Below are 16,891 nucleotides of genomic sequence, written 5' to 3'. Positions count from 1 at the left end.
AACTGCTTAGCCTTCTTCAAAACCGCAATTACATACACATATACAATATATACGTACACATATGTCTTTTTAGAATTCCTAGGGGAAAACCCCCATTGGACATGGTCTTACCACTGCAATGCTTAGAGCATCTGTGAAATTATACAATGTAATTTAATAATTAGTGTGAAACAAGTACAACCACAATAGTCCACATACATTTTAGGGTCGTTGGATGTGGGGGGGAGACCATTCAAATTCTAATCATGTGGGAAGTTAATTGGAGTTTGCATTCTTACAAGGGATCTGCTTGTAAAACAAAAAAAAGTTAATAGCTTTTCACTTTACAATATGTTTCAAAATTAAACTACTTCCCTAAAATGTCAACTCAGGAATGTCGAAGATGAGATGAATAGGTAAGACGTTATCACTTGCACTCGAGTCTGGGCCTCAGTCCAAACTCCTTGCAAATTTGGGCCTCTACAGTTTGGGATCGGGCTTGAAAAGTCTATTTTTACACTTATGCCATTCGCGTCTGCCTCCTCCCGTCTTTCTAAAACCCTAATAAGCCATAAAGCTTTTGCAGAATCTCAAAAAAAAAAACAGAGAGATCGATTAAAACCCTAATCATGTCGGAATCAAAGCCGGCGGGGGACATGAACGCTCTCACGTCCGAGATCGCTTCATTCGCCTCCTCTCTCGGCTTACCTTCATCTCTCCCTTCCTCAGGCTTCAACGACTCTGATTTCCGCAAACCCAGTAAACCCCAGAAACGCAAGAAGAACCCTAAGAAGAAGGACGCAGTAGCCGCCGAGGAGACACAAGGAGACAACAACACAAGCAAGCCCAACAGATCGAACAATCCAAAGGAAACGAAGAAGCAAACCACCCCAAAAGAAGCTCCGGCGAACCCTAAGCCAAAGCCAAAGACTGATTTTTTATCGATTGAAGATGATGACAAGAGTGGGTTCAAGGCGAAGCGTTTCGAAAAGTTCAAGACTTTGCCCAAGCTTCCTCTGGTGAAAGCGAGTCTGCTGAGCTCGGAGTGGTACAACGACGCCGAGGAGCTGGAGGAGAAGGTCTTTGGTGGTAGCCAGAGAGCGGCGGTGGGGGATGTGAAGGGTGTGGTGGAGGTGAAGAGGGAGATGGGAGAGAGGCTGATGTGGCAATACGCTGAGGACTTTGTGGGGTCGAAAGGGAAGAGTGGAGATATGAAGATGGTTATATCTGCTCAGAAGTCTGGGACGGTGGCTGATAAGATCACTGCCTTTGAGATCATGGTTGGAGAGAACCCTATTGCTAATATGAGGTCTCTTGATGCCTTGTTGGGTAAGCCTTTTTGATGTCTCTGTTTTGTTTGTGTTATTCTGTCCCAAACAATTTGTTTGACTTGTTTGGAGTTGTTTTTGTTGTAGGAATGGTGACCTCAAAGGTTGGAAAGAGGTTTGCATTCAAGGGTCTTAAGGCTCTATCTGAAATTTTGATCAGGTACTCTCTCTCATAACGTTTAGATCTTTGCCTTCTTTTTTGTTTGGTTCTCATTAAGTGAGTTTTATTTTTTAAAGGCTGTTACCTGATCGCAAGCTGAAGACGCTTTTACAGCGACCTTTAAACAGCATTCCAGAAACTAAGGACGGTTACTCGCTTTTGCTGTTTTGGTACTGGGAGGAATGCTTGAAACAGAGGTAAATAAAAGTCTTTACTTTCTAGTTTATTTCAAAATGCAGTTTGCTTAAATCATGCCACGAGCTATGTATTGGTAATTGTGCTTGTTTGATGGTTCACTTAAAAGGCTTACTATGCTGACTTTGTAGGTATGAGCGCTTTGTCAACGCTCTTGATGAATCATCTAAGGATATGCTTCCAGAGCTTAAAGACAAGGCTTTAAAGGTATTATGTCGTATTCACCACTCTGCGCCCTCTAGCCTCTTTACTACCACTGATTATTTTATTTTTTTATCATATCAGACATTTGAGTGTTAGTAGTGTAATCCGTTCTCTTGATGATGCATGATCAGGATCTTAACTATCGTTATTGGTTTTTGTTTGTTTGTTTTGTTTTGGTGTTAGACTATATACTTCATGTTGACAAGCAAATCAGAACAGGAGCGGAAATTGCTCGTGTCATTGGTGAACAAGGTATTTATTTCAATTATAATTTGGAATGAACATATATGCAATAAAAATTTATCAACTTTGATCTCTCTAATTGTTCTGGTGAATTGCTTTACACAGTTGGGAGATCCTCAGAACAAAAGTGCATCTAATGCTGATTTTCACCTGACAAATCTTTTGGCTGATCATCCTAATATGAAGGTGTGACTATTAAACCTTCTTATGTCTTGTGGATTATTATGTTGTGTGGAGTCTTTTCTTTGGCTTAAAGGTACAATGATATTTGCAGGCTGTGGTGATTGATGAAGTCGACTCGTTTCTCTTTCGTCCTCATCTTGGGCTACGTGCAAAGTATCACGCTGTATGTCCTTTCATCTACTGTTTATATACTAACAAATTTAATTTTCCACTGTTATAATCTTATTAGGCTCATGATAACCATTTTTATAAATTGTATTGCTCATTTCTTTCATCTACATGTGCAGCTTTTCTGAAACCATGCTTATTAACAACCCCTTGTATATTTTACAGGTTAACTTTCTGAGTCAGATTCGATTGAGCCACAAAGGAGATGATCCAAAGGTGGCAAAACGCCTAATTGATGTTTATTTTGCGCTGTTTAAGGTATATAACTAACTAACTGGCATCTCTAAATGTTCTCATGATCTCCGAGACTTGTATTGCCCCTAAATGTTTTCTTTCTGGGTGTCATTAGTCATATAACATGACGTCTTCCAAGTCTGAGACATAGGAGTGTGTGTTTCCATTCTTGTAGGTTTTAACCACAGAAGCAAATAGGAAACCAGGCGCAGATGACAAAGTGGCTGATAAGAAGAATGCCAACTCAAAGGACACGAAAGAAGACAAGTCCTCTGATTCACCTGTTGAATTGGATTCCAGAATTCTATCAGCTCTACTTACGGTTAGTCCGGTTTTTGTTTGTTATACACGCGGTGTGTGTGTAATTTAATAGCATTTGAGACTTCACAGATCAACTTGATCCTTATTACTCCGTGATTGCAGGGAGTTAACCGAGCTTTTCCATATGTTTCCAATGACGAAGCAGATGATATAATTGAAACCCAGACGCCAGTGCTTTTTAAATTGGTAACCAACTCCTGAGGCCTCCTCATATAAGTTTTGTTTCAAAAGTTGCGACCAAGAAATTTTAATAAAATATTTATTGTATCTTGGAATGTATGCAGGTACACTCGAAGAATTTCAATGTGGGAGTTCAATCACTGATGCTTCTTGACAAAATCTCATCCAAGAACAAGATTGTCAGTGATAGATTTTACCGTGCACTGTACTCGAAACTTCTACTCTCCTCCGCAATGAATTCTTCAAAGGCAAGCTAAATTTTTTTTTTTGCCATATATATTCTTTTCTCCATAACTCGTTCAATAGTTTGCCATTTTTAATTTCAGGCTGAAATGTTTATTGGGCTTCTTCTCAGAGCCATGAAGAACGATATAAATATAAAGCGTGTGGCTGCCTTCTCCAAAAGAATCTTGCAGGTTGGTAACATGAATATATATGAATATGACCAAACTCATCTTTTGTCGTTCTAGTTTTATTGATAGTAAGACTGTATTCATTTCATATCAGTTGTTATCTTGATTAGTGATATTATCATGTGAAGATTGATGGCATTGGCACACTACTGAAAATTTTGGCATGTCTAAAGTTCACTCTTATTTACTTGTACTAGGTTGCGCTACAACAGCCACCACAGTACGCCTGTGGATGCCTTTTCCTTCTCTCTGAGGTGCTAAAAGCAAGACCACCTCTTTGGTAAAGCTTTTTCGTTTTGTTAACATATTTAAACGATGGCTTTTCTCCGGTTATCGAATGGGTCTCTTTCTATTCACCATGCAGGAACATGGTGGTCCAGAGGGAATCAGTTGTGGAAGAAGAAGATGTAGAACATTTTGAGGACGTGAAAGATGATGATGATACTGAACCCATTAAAGAATCAGAGAAAGAAGGGAATGACGTTGAAGTTGATCATGAAGAGAACAAAATCACAAGTAGAGATGATGATTCCTCTTCAGATGAAGAAGAAGAGGCTTTGGCGGTCAGGCAATCTGATGAAGAAGATGATGACGCTTCTGATGATGGTGAAGAGCTATTTATGAAAGAAACCCCCAAAGAAACCATGGAGGTTACTAATGATAGCGAAAAAAGAAGCCAAGCGCCACTGAAATCAAGTTGTCTTCCTGGAGGATACGATCCTCGCCATAGAGAACCTTCTTACTGGTCAGTTAATCTATAAAATTTGAGATGCTATGCACCACCTAGCAACTTTCTTGATATTATTATTATATGTTCTTGGTTGTAACTAAATCATTGGATCTCAAATTAACAGTAACGGAGACCGTGTGAGTTGGTGGGAACTGGTGGTTCTTGCTTCACACGCTCACCCCTCGGTGGCTACAATGGCTGGAACCCTTCTCTCAGGAACTACAATAGTTTACAACGGAAACCCGTTGAATGATTTATCTCTAACTGCTTTCTTGGATAAATTTATGGAGAAGAAACCAAAGCAGAACACTTGGCATGGTGGCTCCCAGATCGAACCTTCCAAGAAGGTAAAACCAGCTCAAGCCTCTCAACATCTACAGCTTGAAACCACTTTGTTATCTATATTCATTCACCTGTAACGGTTTTCTTGTTTCTCTTCATGTGCAGCTTGACATGTCAAACCAGATGATTGGATCCGACATTCTAAGGTTAGCAGAAGAAGATGTGTCTCCTGAAGATTTAGTCTTCCACAAGTTCTACGTGAACAAGATGAACAGCACGAAGCAATCGAAGAAAAAGAAGAAGAAGAAGCTACCTGAAGAAGAAGAAGCTGAAGAACTTTACGATGTGAACGATGGTGATGGTGGAGGAAACTACGATAGCGATGTGGACTTCGAAGCTGGTGATGAGAGTGACAATGAGGAGATTGAGAATATGTTGGATGATGTTGATGATGACGCTGTGGAAGAAGAGGGTGGTGAATATGATTATGATGATCTGGATAAAGTAGTGGGCGATGATGATGAGCTTGTTGCTGATGCTAGTGATGCAGAGATGGACACAGAGTTGGATATGCTTGATGGTGAAGATGTGGATGATGATGTTGATGACATTGTTGATGATGATGATGATGATGATGATGATGATGATGATGGTGTTGGTGGGGGTAACAAGAAAAAGAAAGAAAAAGGAAAACGGAAATCTCCATTTGCAAGTCTTGAAGAGTACGAGCATTTGATGGACGAGGATGATTCAAAGTCGAAAAGAAAAGTAACATCAGAAGAGCCCAAAAAGAAGAAAAAGAAGAAGACGACCAAAGCGTCTGAATAAAAAAGATTTCATTGTCGATTTTGATACCTTGGAACAAAAGGTAAGACTCGTTGCTTGCTGTGCAAGGCTTGTTGTGTTGAGTTGTACTAAAAATCTGGTGAACAGTTACTCCAATTTTGTGGTGTTTTGTTATCTCTTCTACTTTAAGTTTTCCATCTTTAAAACAAAAATATTTTGTATGATTATTTTTTTCTAATCACTTGAGACTTGATCGCTGAAACCATAATTCAAAATATCCTTTATATCCTCTAGTGTTTCGTCAATTTTCAGTGTTTTTCACTGTATACATTTATTTACATACAAATATTGATACTATTTGACAGCATCATGGTAGGCGTGCGAATTCAAGTTGATACTGTAGTAATTGGGTAGTTAGTTAAATCATACTGGATCTTTAATTGAGTGATATGAATGATTAAGACATGCTTAGATCATATGTAACCTTAAAATCCTACTTTTTTGGGGAAGAAGCCAACCTCTCATTTAAAGCTTAAAAGCATTTCCAAGCCTAAATACATTATCAAAAGTAGAACTTTAAACATTTCCAAACACACCAATATGTCAGGTCAAAACTGTGGATATTAATGTTGATACATCTTAAAATATTAATCAATAAATATATATATATTATATCATAAAGTTTATTTATATCCAGCAACGATTGCAACTACTACATTAAGCATTCATAGACCGTTGACAAAAAAAAAAGCATTCATAGACCAGACGATGCATTAAATGTATGGAACACGGATTATTATAACTAGAGGAAGTCCAAAAAAACTAAAGCAGGTTAGTTGCACAATTGTCGAGCACTGACAAGCAACACCAATGCACCATCACAACTGGCTTGTCTCTGCTTTAATTTTGGACTCTAGTTTTAGTATAACTATGGATTTCTTTTTTTGGTGTAAATGTTAAAAATCTATGGATTTCTTTTAATTGAGTTTCTAACCTTTTTAGTAATATGTTTAAATCTCAAGACAAAATAATAAAACGAAATGCTAAAAAAATCACACCTTAGATTATTAAGTAATTTATATGGGGCTACTTTTAAAAAGTTAATCAGCATAACGCGATTTAATCAAATCAATGATTAGGAATCAGAAGTAATGTAATTAATATTCCAAATTGCAGGTTGCTTGTTTGTCTCTTGTAATGCATGTATATTTAATGTACGCATATGCATATATGTCCGTGTCATTTTCCTTCTTAATCTTCAATAAATCCACTCTTTGAATAGAAATACTATTTTTAAAAACAATCACCCTTGATCAAATTATTAGGCTTATTTTGAGGTCTACATAAGTATATGACATTGGACAGTTATCTAATCTCTAATCATGAGCAACTACTGTCTTACTTTTTTTGTCTATTTTATTTATTTTACTATAAAAATGAGTATATGTTCGACCATCTATAAAAAGAAGTATTTAAAATTTCTTAAATGATTAGCTTACCATCCACAGCTTTTTGTTGGATAAAGACAGAGGGTAAGGTTCTATGGTGTTCTCCACCTAATTTCTCGGAAATACAAAACTAACTTTAAGGATTATAATATGCCTTTGCACTGAATAAGATGACTGTATTTTATCAAAAGAACAAAATTGCCTTGTGATTGGTGGTTCATGGTTGCATCATGTCACAGTATTATTCAAGAAAACTTAGTTTTTCTTTTAATGCTATTTTTATTTAGTTTTCCCGTTATACAAAGATAAAAAAATTTGGAAACCTTTTGTTTTGCAATTTTTTTTTTAAATGTTTTAAATAGTTTTATAATAATAAATATCAAAATTTTAAAAATAATTATGCATTTAGTTTCTATTCGTTTAATTTTGTTGAAAAATTATAATAATAATAATAGAAAATAATGTATTTATAATATAAATTTAATGTGATTTTAAATATGTGTGAACAAATGAAAAATTGAAATGGATGAAGTATATAATTTTCATGATTTATTTTTTACGGTGAAAGTTTTGGATTTTTAAAAATAATTCCATATTAAAAAAAAATTGAATCTGAAACATAATAAAACCTCTTCTCAAACAAAAAAGAAGAAGAAACATAATAAACCAACCCCTTCCAACCACATAATATACTATTATATCTAAATTTTCAAATTCGTAACATAAAAGAATCGTAAGAAATACTAGTATATACGAACGACAAACAATTAGCATTATCGGGTAATATTCAACAAAAAAAATTGTGGACAAGATGTAATCGTAATCTAAAAAACATCACACTTTGTCCGATCATTAGATAACAACACGCAATAAGAGGTTGCCTACATATCTACAAAAACTATATTATAGTACACATTGTAAGATACACCAAATAAAATTTACTGAATAAGCATAAATGTGTATATATAAGGTATTTATAAATATGATTTATGATGGAGGAAAAACAAAATGACAGGTAAGAAAATAGACATGTGATGCAATGGTTAAGAACATAGGAAAAACAAAATGACAGGTAAGAAAATAGACGTATGATGCAACGGTTAAGAACATAGACGTATGATGCATGGTTTTGTCATGTTAATCTAGATTAAATAAATACAATAAACTAAATCATTATTGTTAGTGTTTTAAATTGTTGATCCAAACATTATATAAAATATATTTTAGACATGTGGTTTATATATGACATCATTGAGTTTCTAGTAATTTTTGTGCGTTAATCCAAAATTATATAATTGGATTGTTGGTCTAAATTATTGTTTATTTATTTTTTTGTTAACCAAGAGATATCTGGACATTCGGTCCAAAAAAAATTTCAAATTCGAAACAAAATCGATTTCAGATAGTAGTAATTACAACCATGACTCTTTTACCACCAAAACTAATTCGTTCCAGCGATTTTTTGTATTGTTGTTATCTCGTATGTTACGATATCATATTGTCAATATAGAACTTTCTAGTTAACAAATGTGAAATATTTACATGAAAATACATCAATTACTGTCGCAAAATTTATTACGTGAATATATCTAGTTTATTTTTATTTTTAAATCGATTATAGGATATAAGAAGAAAAAAAAGCAAAAACAATGGGCACAGAAACACTAGTTTTGCCATTTATGTCCTCATCCCCTCTTAGCTGTTATGCATCAATCGGTGGGTCATGCATCTATACGTTCTCTCTCTCTCTTGTTAATATATATACACGAACCTTCCTCGTTATTTCCTCCCAAGAACATCTCAAAACATTTTCTATTCTTCATTCAATCTTTTGACCAACACACACTCATATATTCTCATAAACCCTAAACCCTATCTTGTTTCAACAACACTCTTGTTCCGAATCCAAGAAAAAAGAGGTTAGTTTCAAAAGCAATGGCCAAAGTTGGGAAGCTGACAAAGCTCAAGTCGGCAATAAAGAAATGGCCTTCCTTCGCCAAGAATCACCACCACTCGTCCTCCTCGGCTGCTGTCTCCGATGAGCTCTCAGAGAACAACAATCTCCATGTTGTTTATGTTGGTCAGACTCGAAGACCTTACATGCTTAAACCGGACATCATCTCTCACCCACTTTTTCAAGAACTGGTGGATAGGTCTTCTAGATCCGATGAACAAGATCGTGAGATTGTTGTAGCTTGTGAAGTTGTTTTGTTCGAGCACTTGTTGTGGATGCTCAAGACTGGTCAAGAAGGAGGATCCGTTGAAGAATTGGCTGAGTTCTATACTTATTAACATCGACCGATTGATTTTTAAACATTTGTTTCGTATAATATATACTTCCTATGTTTTTTATTCTGTTGTTGCTCCTGAATTGTATTTTGATTCAATGCGGTGTGTGATCAAAAACGTGATCTCGTAAACCATGTCATTTGCTTCTGTGTGTTTTTTTTTGTTCTCGAGCATTTTTATGATGATGATGACTTGATGAGCGTATGTGGCTTCATACTTTGTTACGAGTTACGACCAACAAATAATTATTTCTCTTAGAAGCAACCTTTATATTTCCTTCTAATATATTCTGATATATGCATATCCTTAGACAATTAAGAGAATGTGATGATTTTTCAGATACTTATTTTATGGTCGCATTAATAATATTTACTTTCATTGTGGCGGTTTTGTAACTTTTGTTTCTCTTTTTCTAACGGAATATATCTCATGATGAGTAGTCTCATGACATATAAAAAGTACTTTAGTGATGTTCGAAATTCCTTAAACTAATACAGATTTTTTAAAAAATTGACTACATGATGACGATCTCAGTTAACTAAACTATCTAGATGAAGTTAAAAAAAACTAATTAAATTATCTAGCTATCTTTTGAAAAAATATACAGCAATGATTTGTATCTTTGACATTCATGGTGTTTTGTTTAAAATCCGGGACAGTACTTAGCTAAGACATACGCATAACACTGCTAGCTAGCTAGTATCGAAATGATTAAGAACTCTGAAAGATCCGTTCTATACAAAATTAACAGTACAATAAACATTTTCATATGTTTTTGCACTGTGATTTTTTTCCTGCTAAGCTACATACAATTTTTTTTTATAACCGTGGAGTCCGGCGACCGAGATCAACCGACTAATCTAAGCTACATACAGTTTCTTTGCACTCTGATTATTTAAAATACAGTTTTGTATTTGTTTTTCAAACTTAATCAGTAAATCCTCATTTTTAAATCCGTCGAGACTCACCACGTACATACGTACCTTATACACGATCCTCTGTATATCACATATATTTATGGTTGTCCATTTCAAATATACATTTTTGTATATCAGAAACATATGCATTTTTAAAAGAAAATTTGCCGTGAATAATGGTTGCTCCTTATAAAAAAAAGGTCGCTCTCATGACGCGTTGGTGACCTGGTCCCCAAGTTCATGTCCCTATTCTTCTTTCTAGTAGCATATAACATATTCATTTTAATGTTCCTGAACTTATGTAAAATTTTATTAATCTCAAAGAAATAAATTAAAACTTACGATTTAGTTAGAAGATGAAAATAAAGTTTATACTACTTGCTTATCATCAGTTAAAAACATTCATGTACATGTATACATAATAGAGTATAGTTGTAGCAGCAAAGTTTTGGTGATAGAAACTGATAATTGTCTTGGTGGTGACGAAAGCACGGAATATTATTAAAGAGTCTCGAGGACTTTATCTATACATAAACATAATTAATTAGACAAACATCTACTCTATTAATTTAGAATTTTATTTTTTATCTACTATTTAAAAATTATCATTTAACTTTGGACCTATTCATATCACTTAACAATAGCACATATGTTATTTACATAAAACATACACGTTACATTATATTAACGTTGTATGGTTGGCAAGTTTATACAAATAAACAGAAACTAATTTTATTAAACAAAATGAAATCGGTTATTTAATACAATAGATCATAGTAACATAATTTAATGAAAGATATATCTAATCAATTAATCTATGTATTAACTAACATTTCTTAACGGTAGCTGGTCTACTTACTTATCTTCAGTCATCTAATTCTCCATACCACGCACCATAATCAATGTTTTTCCTTTGCTTGGTGTGCTGCCACCCACCATAATCAATTCTTCTCTTCATGTACATATCGAGACATAAGAATACAAGTCCTGTCTACATGGAGAATAGAAGAATATATACTCTATCACTGAAATCAAATTTCATACTCTTTCATCATACCAACAACCACTCCAAACCATAATAGAAATACATGTGGTTTAACAAAAATCGGTTCATTTTTGAAATTTAATAAATTCAGATTTCAATCTAATAAATATTTAAAATCTAGCAACAAACTAATATTACAAATCAGTATATGCTTAGAGAATATTCATTTGATTTGTTTCTAGAATTGGTACTCAATAAAACCTATTATTTTAAAATAGAGTACCTATTTGTATATATCTACGGTTGACATATAATATTTTATACAAAACATTAATAGCATATGTTAAACTTTTATATATGCAACTATATATTATATTTCTGTTTATTTTGAAATTTACTGCACTATATTATCTAAAACTATTATATATACAAATATAATAGTACATAACTAACATTTATTTCATGATTTGTATACAAAATATGCTATTAGAAATCTTTTGAATAATTCATTAAATATATTAATTACAAATAATATTAATTATTAATAATAAAATCTATTTAAAATAAAAATTCATATAATATTCAAAACTCAAAGTGAAGATTTCAAAATAATTTGTGGACAAAATATACAGTTTTGAAAATAAATATTCCGAAACTAAAATGATAGTACTCCAAATTTAAAAAAATAAAAGATCATAGATGTATATTTTTTGAAATACAAGACAAAAAACTATGTTGTAAAAATAAAAAATATAATATTTTTATATTAATTTAATAACAAAGAATCAGGAAACTCGATATAATAACATCCTAAATGTATTATATAGATAAAATTTATTAAAATAATATAATAGATGCTACTACATATCAAATTTATTAAAATAGTAAGACCATATTATTTTTAAAAAACAATGTATTAACTTAAAAAATCTACAAATACAAAAAGATGTTAAAGTATATTTTATTAAACAACATGGAGATGTAAAATTATCCTGAGCAAATTATAGAGTGTAACTAAATAAATTTTAAAATGATATGCAATAACAATTAATAACAAAGTAAGATGTATAAAACAGATTACACATACTAATAGTATCGAATATAAAACATAAACGACACAATTATAGAATTACATAATATATAACACTAAAAATTAAATCATATATTTAAACTTTATGATAATGTCAAACTTATACATTTATAAAATAAAAAAATATCTACACAGATCAAAATCTAGTAATAATTAATATCGTATCAATTGATTTAAGTACGATCATAATACTAGGATAATACCCGCGTTACAACGCGAATTTTTTTTTTATAGTTTTGAGAAAATAATTACTATTTTAATTCAATATGGGTATTATTCTTTTTATAGAACCAAAAATATATTATTTAAATTTATAAAACTGGTAAACAATCTTATTTTTAAATATTTGACTTTAAATTTTATTTAAGTTGAATATAAATTTACGGTTTTATTTTTTATTTATATGAATAAATATTTTAAATTGCATTTTCAGATCTATTTTTAGACGTGTGAAATATATTATTCCCTTTGAAGGACTCTTAATACTCATATGACGATTTTCCACTAAAATAATATTTATAGTTTTGGAGAATACATTAAATTATAGTTTTTTATACAATTTAAATAATGAAAATTTTATTTCTATGATATAAATTTATATAGTATATTTCATAAAAAATAATTTGATAGTTTACAATAGTTGTGATAAAAATACATTATAGTAATTTTATTTTAAAAATATACATTTTAAAATTTTAAAATTTTATTTAGCAATACCTAACAAAAAGATAATCATTAATTGCATCTTTTATTTTTGATTCATATTGTTAAGAAATCTGATTTCTTTCTTACATAACTATAAATATATATTTTAAATAAATACATATTTTAATTAAATACATATTTCTAAGATATGATTTTTGTATAGAAGAATTATCTTTTTTATTAAAATAGAGAAATTTAAAATATTTAAATATATATTATTATACGTACATTTGATATGGCTATAGGAAACCTGATTTTTTCATATAAATATTGATAATTATATAAGATATTTATATAAATAGATTACAAATTTTAAAATATACATATTTAATATTTTTGTGATATCTAATATTATTATCTTGTTTCAGTTGAGAGAATTTAGGATGGTTCAAAAACATTTAAATATTAGTTTAATACTTAAAACTTTTTGATTGGGAGTAATACTTTTCAGTCAAAAATATATCTCCATGTTCGGGATTTCGCTAGGTATTAAGGCGTACGGTCGACCCGGACCTAGCAGCTAATTAATTAGTCGAGGATTAATCGGAATTTAATCAGGATTAGTTTTTTTTAATATTTTATCTATAAATATAATCAATACTATTAAAGTTGAAGTATGCCCCATTGATAAAAGTTTAGTCCAACAATAACTATATATTCATGCTTCAACATATTTTATAACCACCTCTTTGATTCCAAATTAATAGGAACCCACTTCTCTCTATCATGTATTAAAACTGTCGACAACCTCTACTATTAAAATCAACTTTTGCATTTTACTCATCTTTGTTGTAACAACAACTGCTGAGTAATCATTATTTATTCACTATTCATATTATATATTTATAAATATTAATTCCAACTTAAAATAACAAATCAAATTATATAAGTAAAATTAACAAATTATATCAAAAAATTTAAAACAGAAAAATGACTTTTTAATACAAAATGGGTTATAAGATAAATATTTTATTTTAATTAAACCATTAGAAATAAGATAAGGGTGAAATAAGTCATACCAATTAATAAAACAAAAAAAATCATAATGCGGGTCAAAATGATCTAAGATTCTAAAAAAACCAATACTATTAAAATAGAAACATTACCATATATGTGTGGTTCAATTATTTTAATATAATTATTAAAATCTATTAAATTATTTTAATATTATTATTATAATCTCTTATTAATCATATATATTAAAGAAATATTATACAATGAAAAACACAAAATGACTCAAACACACAAAAAAATATTCTAAAAAGTTATAAAATAAAATATATATCCGCTCTTTTAAGAGCGGGTCAAAATCTAGTATATATTAAATGGCAGGAGTATTACTCGTTAATATGCCTTGGTCTAGTGGCTCCTCAAGTAGTGCGTGCGAGATATTGGGACCAGTGTTGAATGCTCCTTTTTGCATTCTTTGTTGTTTTTTCTTTTTTTCTTGGTAGATTTACAAAACTACCTTCGTCTTGTACATTTTGTCTGGAACTTTTGACCTAATTTCCAGCCGCCTCTTGTTTCTTTCATCGATTTTATTTGCATTTCACACTTTTTTCGGGAAGAATTAATCGGAGGGAGGGAGAAGAATGGAAGGGAGCAAAGGCGAAGCGGTGTACGATTCAATGAATTTGAATCCTCACCTTTTCATCAATGCAGCACTCAACTTCGTCCAAGACGTTGTCGACGAAGCTTTCCACTTCTATACCCTGTACTGCACTACTCTTTCTATCTAACTCTCGATGCTTTTTTTATTTTTCTAACAGAGCACTTACTTACATTATTTGCAGTGAAGCATCCAATCTCCTGAAAATCGATGAACGAACTGATAACAACAGGTCACGGGAGTTATCGAAAGTCAGTTTCTTTCTTTCATCCTCTCTCTCTCTCTGCGAGTGCTGTGCTGACCTAATAACCTCTCTCTCCATGTCTGAAATTTCAGGGTATTGATCGTGTTCGTGATATGATTCAATCGGTTCTCGACAACCGCTTGGAGATGTGGGAACATTACTGTCTTCGATACACTTTTGCTGTTCCTCAAGATTTTGTGCTGCTTCCGCCGACACAGAGTGTGAGTCCCTCTCTCTCTCTCTCTCTCTCTCTCTCTCTCTCTCTCTCTCTCTCTCTCTCTCTCTCTCTCTCTGTGATTGCTCTCAAGTTTGTCCTCTCGTTGTGTTGTTGTTCATCAGGATGATGACCGAAATATCCAGCCTTTGACAAACGACCAAGAGTTGGATTCAGAACTGGATTCCCTAAGGCGTAAGCTTCATTTGGTGAGAGACTAAACCAAACCGTGTGTTCTGTCTTGTGAAGATAGATACTTTTGGTCTTGTTCAACAATTTGGTTCCTTGACTTTTGTTTTTCCAGGTAGGAAACAGGTCTGTTGAGCTTAACTCGGAGCTCCAGGCTTTGGAAAGAAAATCTGCTTCAAATGCAAGACTCGTTGATGAAGCTTCAAAGCTTTATGATCAATCATCAGTGGACATGTTCGAAGGTTAATCAAGTTTGACCCTAATGATTTTTATTGGGGTTTGATAGGATTTTCTTAAAATCATTCAGAATTTTATTATTTGACCTTCCTTGTTTGGTTTTAGTGACTGACCACTCCAACAACTAAATATCAGTTTTTTTTTCTTCTTCTGCAGAAATGACAAAAGTGGCATCTGAACTTCGGACAGGGATCATTAACAGGCTGAAAGCAAGAAATATGAATGCTGCTGCTGAAAGCGCCTTAGTAGAGACGCTAAAGAACAATGTAAAAAACGATTTCTCGGCTACGGCTCCCGGTAACGATATTTGATAGTATATTGTAATATTGACGAGTTAGTGTTCCTATGTCTTACTCTCGTTTTCGTCGATTCTCACTTCTCAGATGGAAAGATTGAAGACCTCGACAAATTTCTAGCCGAGCTAAGAAAGATGTGAAAAATGTTTTAACAATTGCCTTTCAACTCTCCCGTTTTGTAAACCACTAGCTTGGCCTGGAGGACTTCGTTGTTTTTAGTTTACCTAATGGCCACTTAATGTTTGTTTTGTTAAATACAAGAAAGATCTACGCATATCTAGATATAAAGCTTGGAAGCAGAGCTCGTTTATGCGAATGAAAACCCAACTTTAATTCACATCTCTCGTAAGCAAAAAAAAAAAGTTACAAAGCTTTCATCGCGCTTTAGCGTAAATGCAGGTAAATTTAGTCAAGAGATTAATCGCATAATGAGTTCCATATATTGTTTGCAAATTTTCTTTTATTACTATGATACATGTTTTGGAGCTAGTAACCTAAACCTTTTTTGAACTAAATTCACCAAAACTTTTAATAGCTCAAATACGCAAGACCATTTTAATTTGTAAAAATGTGAATGTGTATAGTTATGGGTTGACTAATCTGTTATTATGTTTGGATTATAGAAGAGGTGACTAGATAAAAGTGCAAAATAATCCAATCCATTGTCTTGATTGGGTTGATTTTCAAAATAATAATAGATTGGATTCGAAATTTCGAACTGAAGTACTCAAGAAAACAGAGATAAAACAGAGAGACTTACATAAAGAGATACAATGTGAGTTTATTTTTCGCCGAGAGACACAATGCAAATTTGGCACACATTTTCCCGCCAGCTGTCTTTTTATGGTCAAAACTATCATTGCCTTTTGTAAAGAGAGTGTTTACTTTTTAGTACATGTTACTTTCTTTGTAACTAGTTTACTGTTCGGTTATAATAAATGTTAAAATGTGTAAGTAAGAAAGTTGGTATATTGGATATAGAAAATCACTTTTTGTGGGAGGATCAAACGAACAATATTTAAAGTTTTTAAATGAAAAAAATCCAACGGCTTTGGATATTATAGTGCCTGGTTATTTTAATAAAATGAAAACATTAATTCTGTGGACGATCTATTAGTAGATATATGTTTTGGGAGAGAGTTACATAAAAAGACACTTTATGACTTTTGTTTTCGTTTAAAGACACATTGTGAAAATGACACACATTCTCTTGCCAGCTGTTTTTTTAAGATCATTGGCCTTGCTTTTGCGTAATGAGAAAG

At 32.2% G+C, this 16,891-nt stretch overlaps 3 protein-coding genes across 3 annotated transcripts; all 3 read left to right on the top strand.

Annotated features, from left to right (window-relative positions):
• The first annotated feature begins 526 nt into the window (after positions 1–526).
• LOC108827759 (protein SLOW WALKER 2) lies at positions 527–5,657 on the top strand. The gene is made up of 16 exons (XM_018601238.2): positions 527–1,308; positions 1,395–1,467; positions 1,545–1,664; positions 1,794–1,869; positions 2,050–2,118; positions 2,215–2,295; positions 2,384–2,455; positions 2,626–2,718; positions 2,870–3,016; positions 3,118–3,201; positions 3,300–3,443; positions 3,522–3,611; positions 3,806–3,888; positions 3,973–4,353; positions 4,463–4,685; positions 4,786–5,657. The coding sequence occupies exons 1-16, from the start codon at positions 609–611 to the stop codon at positions 5,446–5,448; spliced, it is 3,099 nt and encodes a 1,032-aa protein (XP_018456740.2). The 5' UTR covers positions 527–608; the 3' UTR covers positions 5,449–5,657.
• Positions 5,658–8,629: 2,972 nt separating this feature from the next.
• On the top strand, positions 8,630–9,357 carry LOC108825762 (auxin-responsive protein SAUR78). Its single transcript, XM_018599113.2, has one exon. The coding sequence runs from the start codon at positions 8,790–8,792 to the stop codon at positions 9,144–9,146; it is 357 nt and encodes a 118-aa protein (XP_018454615.1). The 5' UTR covers positions 8,630–8,789; the 3' UTR covers positions 9,147–9,357.
• A 4,848-nt stretch (positions 9,358–14,205) lies between these two features.
• Positions 14,206–15,966, top strand: LOC108824315 (protein MIS12 homolog). The gene is made up of 7 exons (XM_018597718.2): positions 14,206–14,554; positions 14,634–14,700; positions 14,786–14,914; positions 15,033–15,116; positions 15,212–15,338; positions 15,490–15,630; positions 15,717–15,966. The coding sequence occupies exons 1-7, from the start codon at positions 14,433–14,435 to the stop codon at positions 15,767–15,769; spliced, it is 723 nt and encodes a 240-aa protein (XP_018453220.1). The 5' UTR covers positions 14,206–14,432; the 3' UTR covers positions 15,770–15,966.
• The last annotated feature ends 925 nt before the right edge of the window (positions 15,967–16,891 follow it).

This window comes from Raphanus sativus, chromosome 9, assembly GCF_000801105.2.
Source record: "Raphanus sativus cultivar WK10039 chromosome 9, ASM80110v3, whole genome shotgun sequence".
In the NCBI taxonomy this organism is placed as follows: domain Eukaryota; kingdom Viridiplantae; phylum Streptophyta; class Magnoliopsida; order Brassicales; family Brassicaceae; genus Raphanus; species Raphanus sativus.
The sequence above is the reverse complement of the archived record's forward strand: the minus strand, read 5'-3'. Positions and strand labels throughout refer to the sequence as shown.

What these genes read in the sequence shown, in the direction of transcription:
- LOC108827759 (XM_018601238.2), top strand. Translation starts at nt 609, where the DNA reads ATGTCGGAATCAAAGCCGGCGGGGGACATGAACGCTCTCACGTCCGAG. An exon ending in CTATCTGAAATTTTGATCAG is followed by an intron (nt 1,468 to 1,544) that starts GTACTCTCTCTC and finishes TATTTTTTAAAG; the next exon opens with GCTGTTACCTGATCGCAAGC. An exon ending in TTCTATCAGCTCTACTTACG is followed by an intron (nt 3,017 to 3,117) that starts GTTAGTCCGGTT and finishes CCGTGATTGCAG; the next exon opens with GGAGTTAACCGAGCTTTTCC.
- LOC108825762 (XM_018599113.2), top strand. Translation starts at nt 8,790, where the DNA reads ATGGCCAAAGTTGGGAAGCTGACAAAGCTCAAGTCGGCAATAAAGAAA.
- LOC108824315 (XM_018597718.2), top strand. Translation starts at nt 14,433, where the DNA reads ATGGAAGGGAGCAAAGGCGAAGCGGTGTACGATTCAATGAATTTGAAT. An exon ending in ATCAGTGGACATGTTCGAAG is followed by an intron (nt 15,339 to 15,489) that starts GTTAATCAAGTT and finishes CTTCTTCTGCAG; the next exon opens with AAATGACAAAAGTGGCATCT. An exon ending in TTTCTCGGCTACGGCTCCCG is followed by an intron (nt 15,631 to 15,716) that starts GTAACGATATTT and finishes CTCACTTCTCAG; the next exon opens with ATGGAAAGATTGAAGACCTC.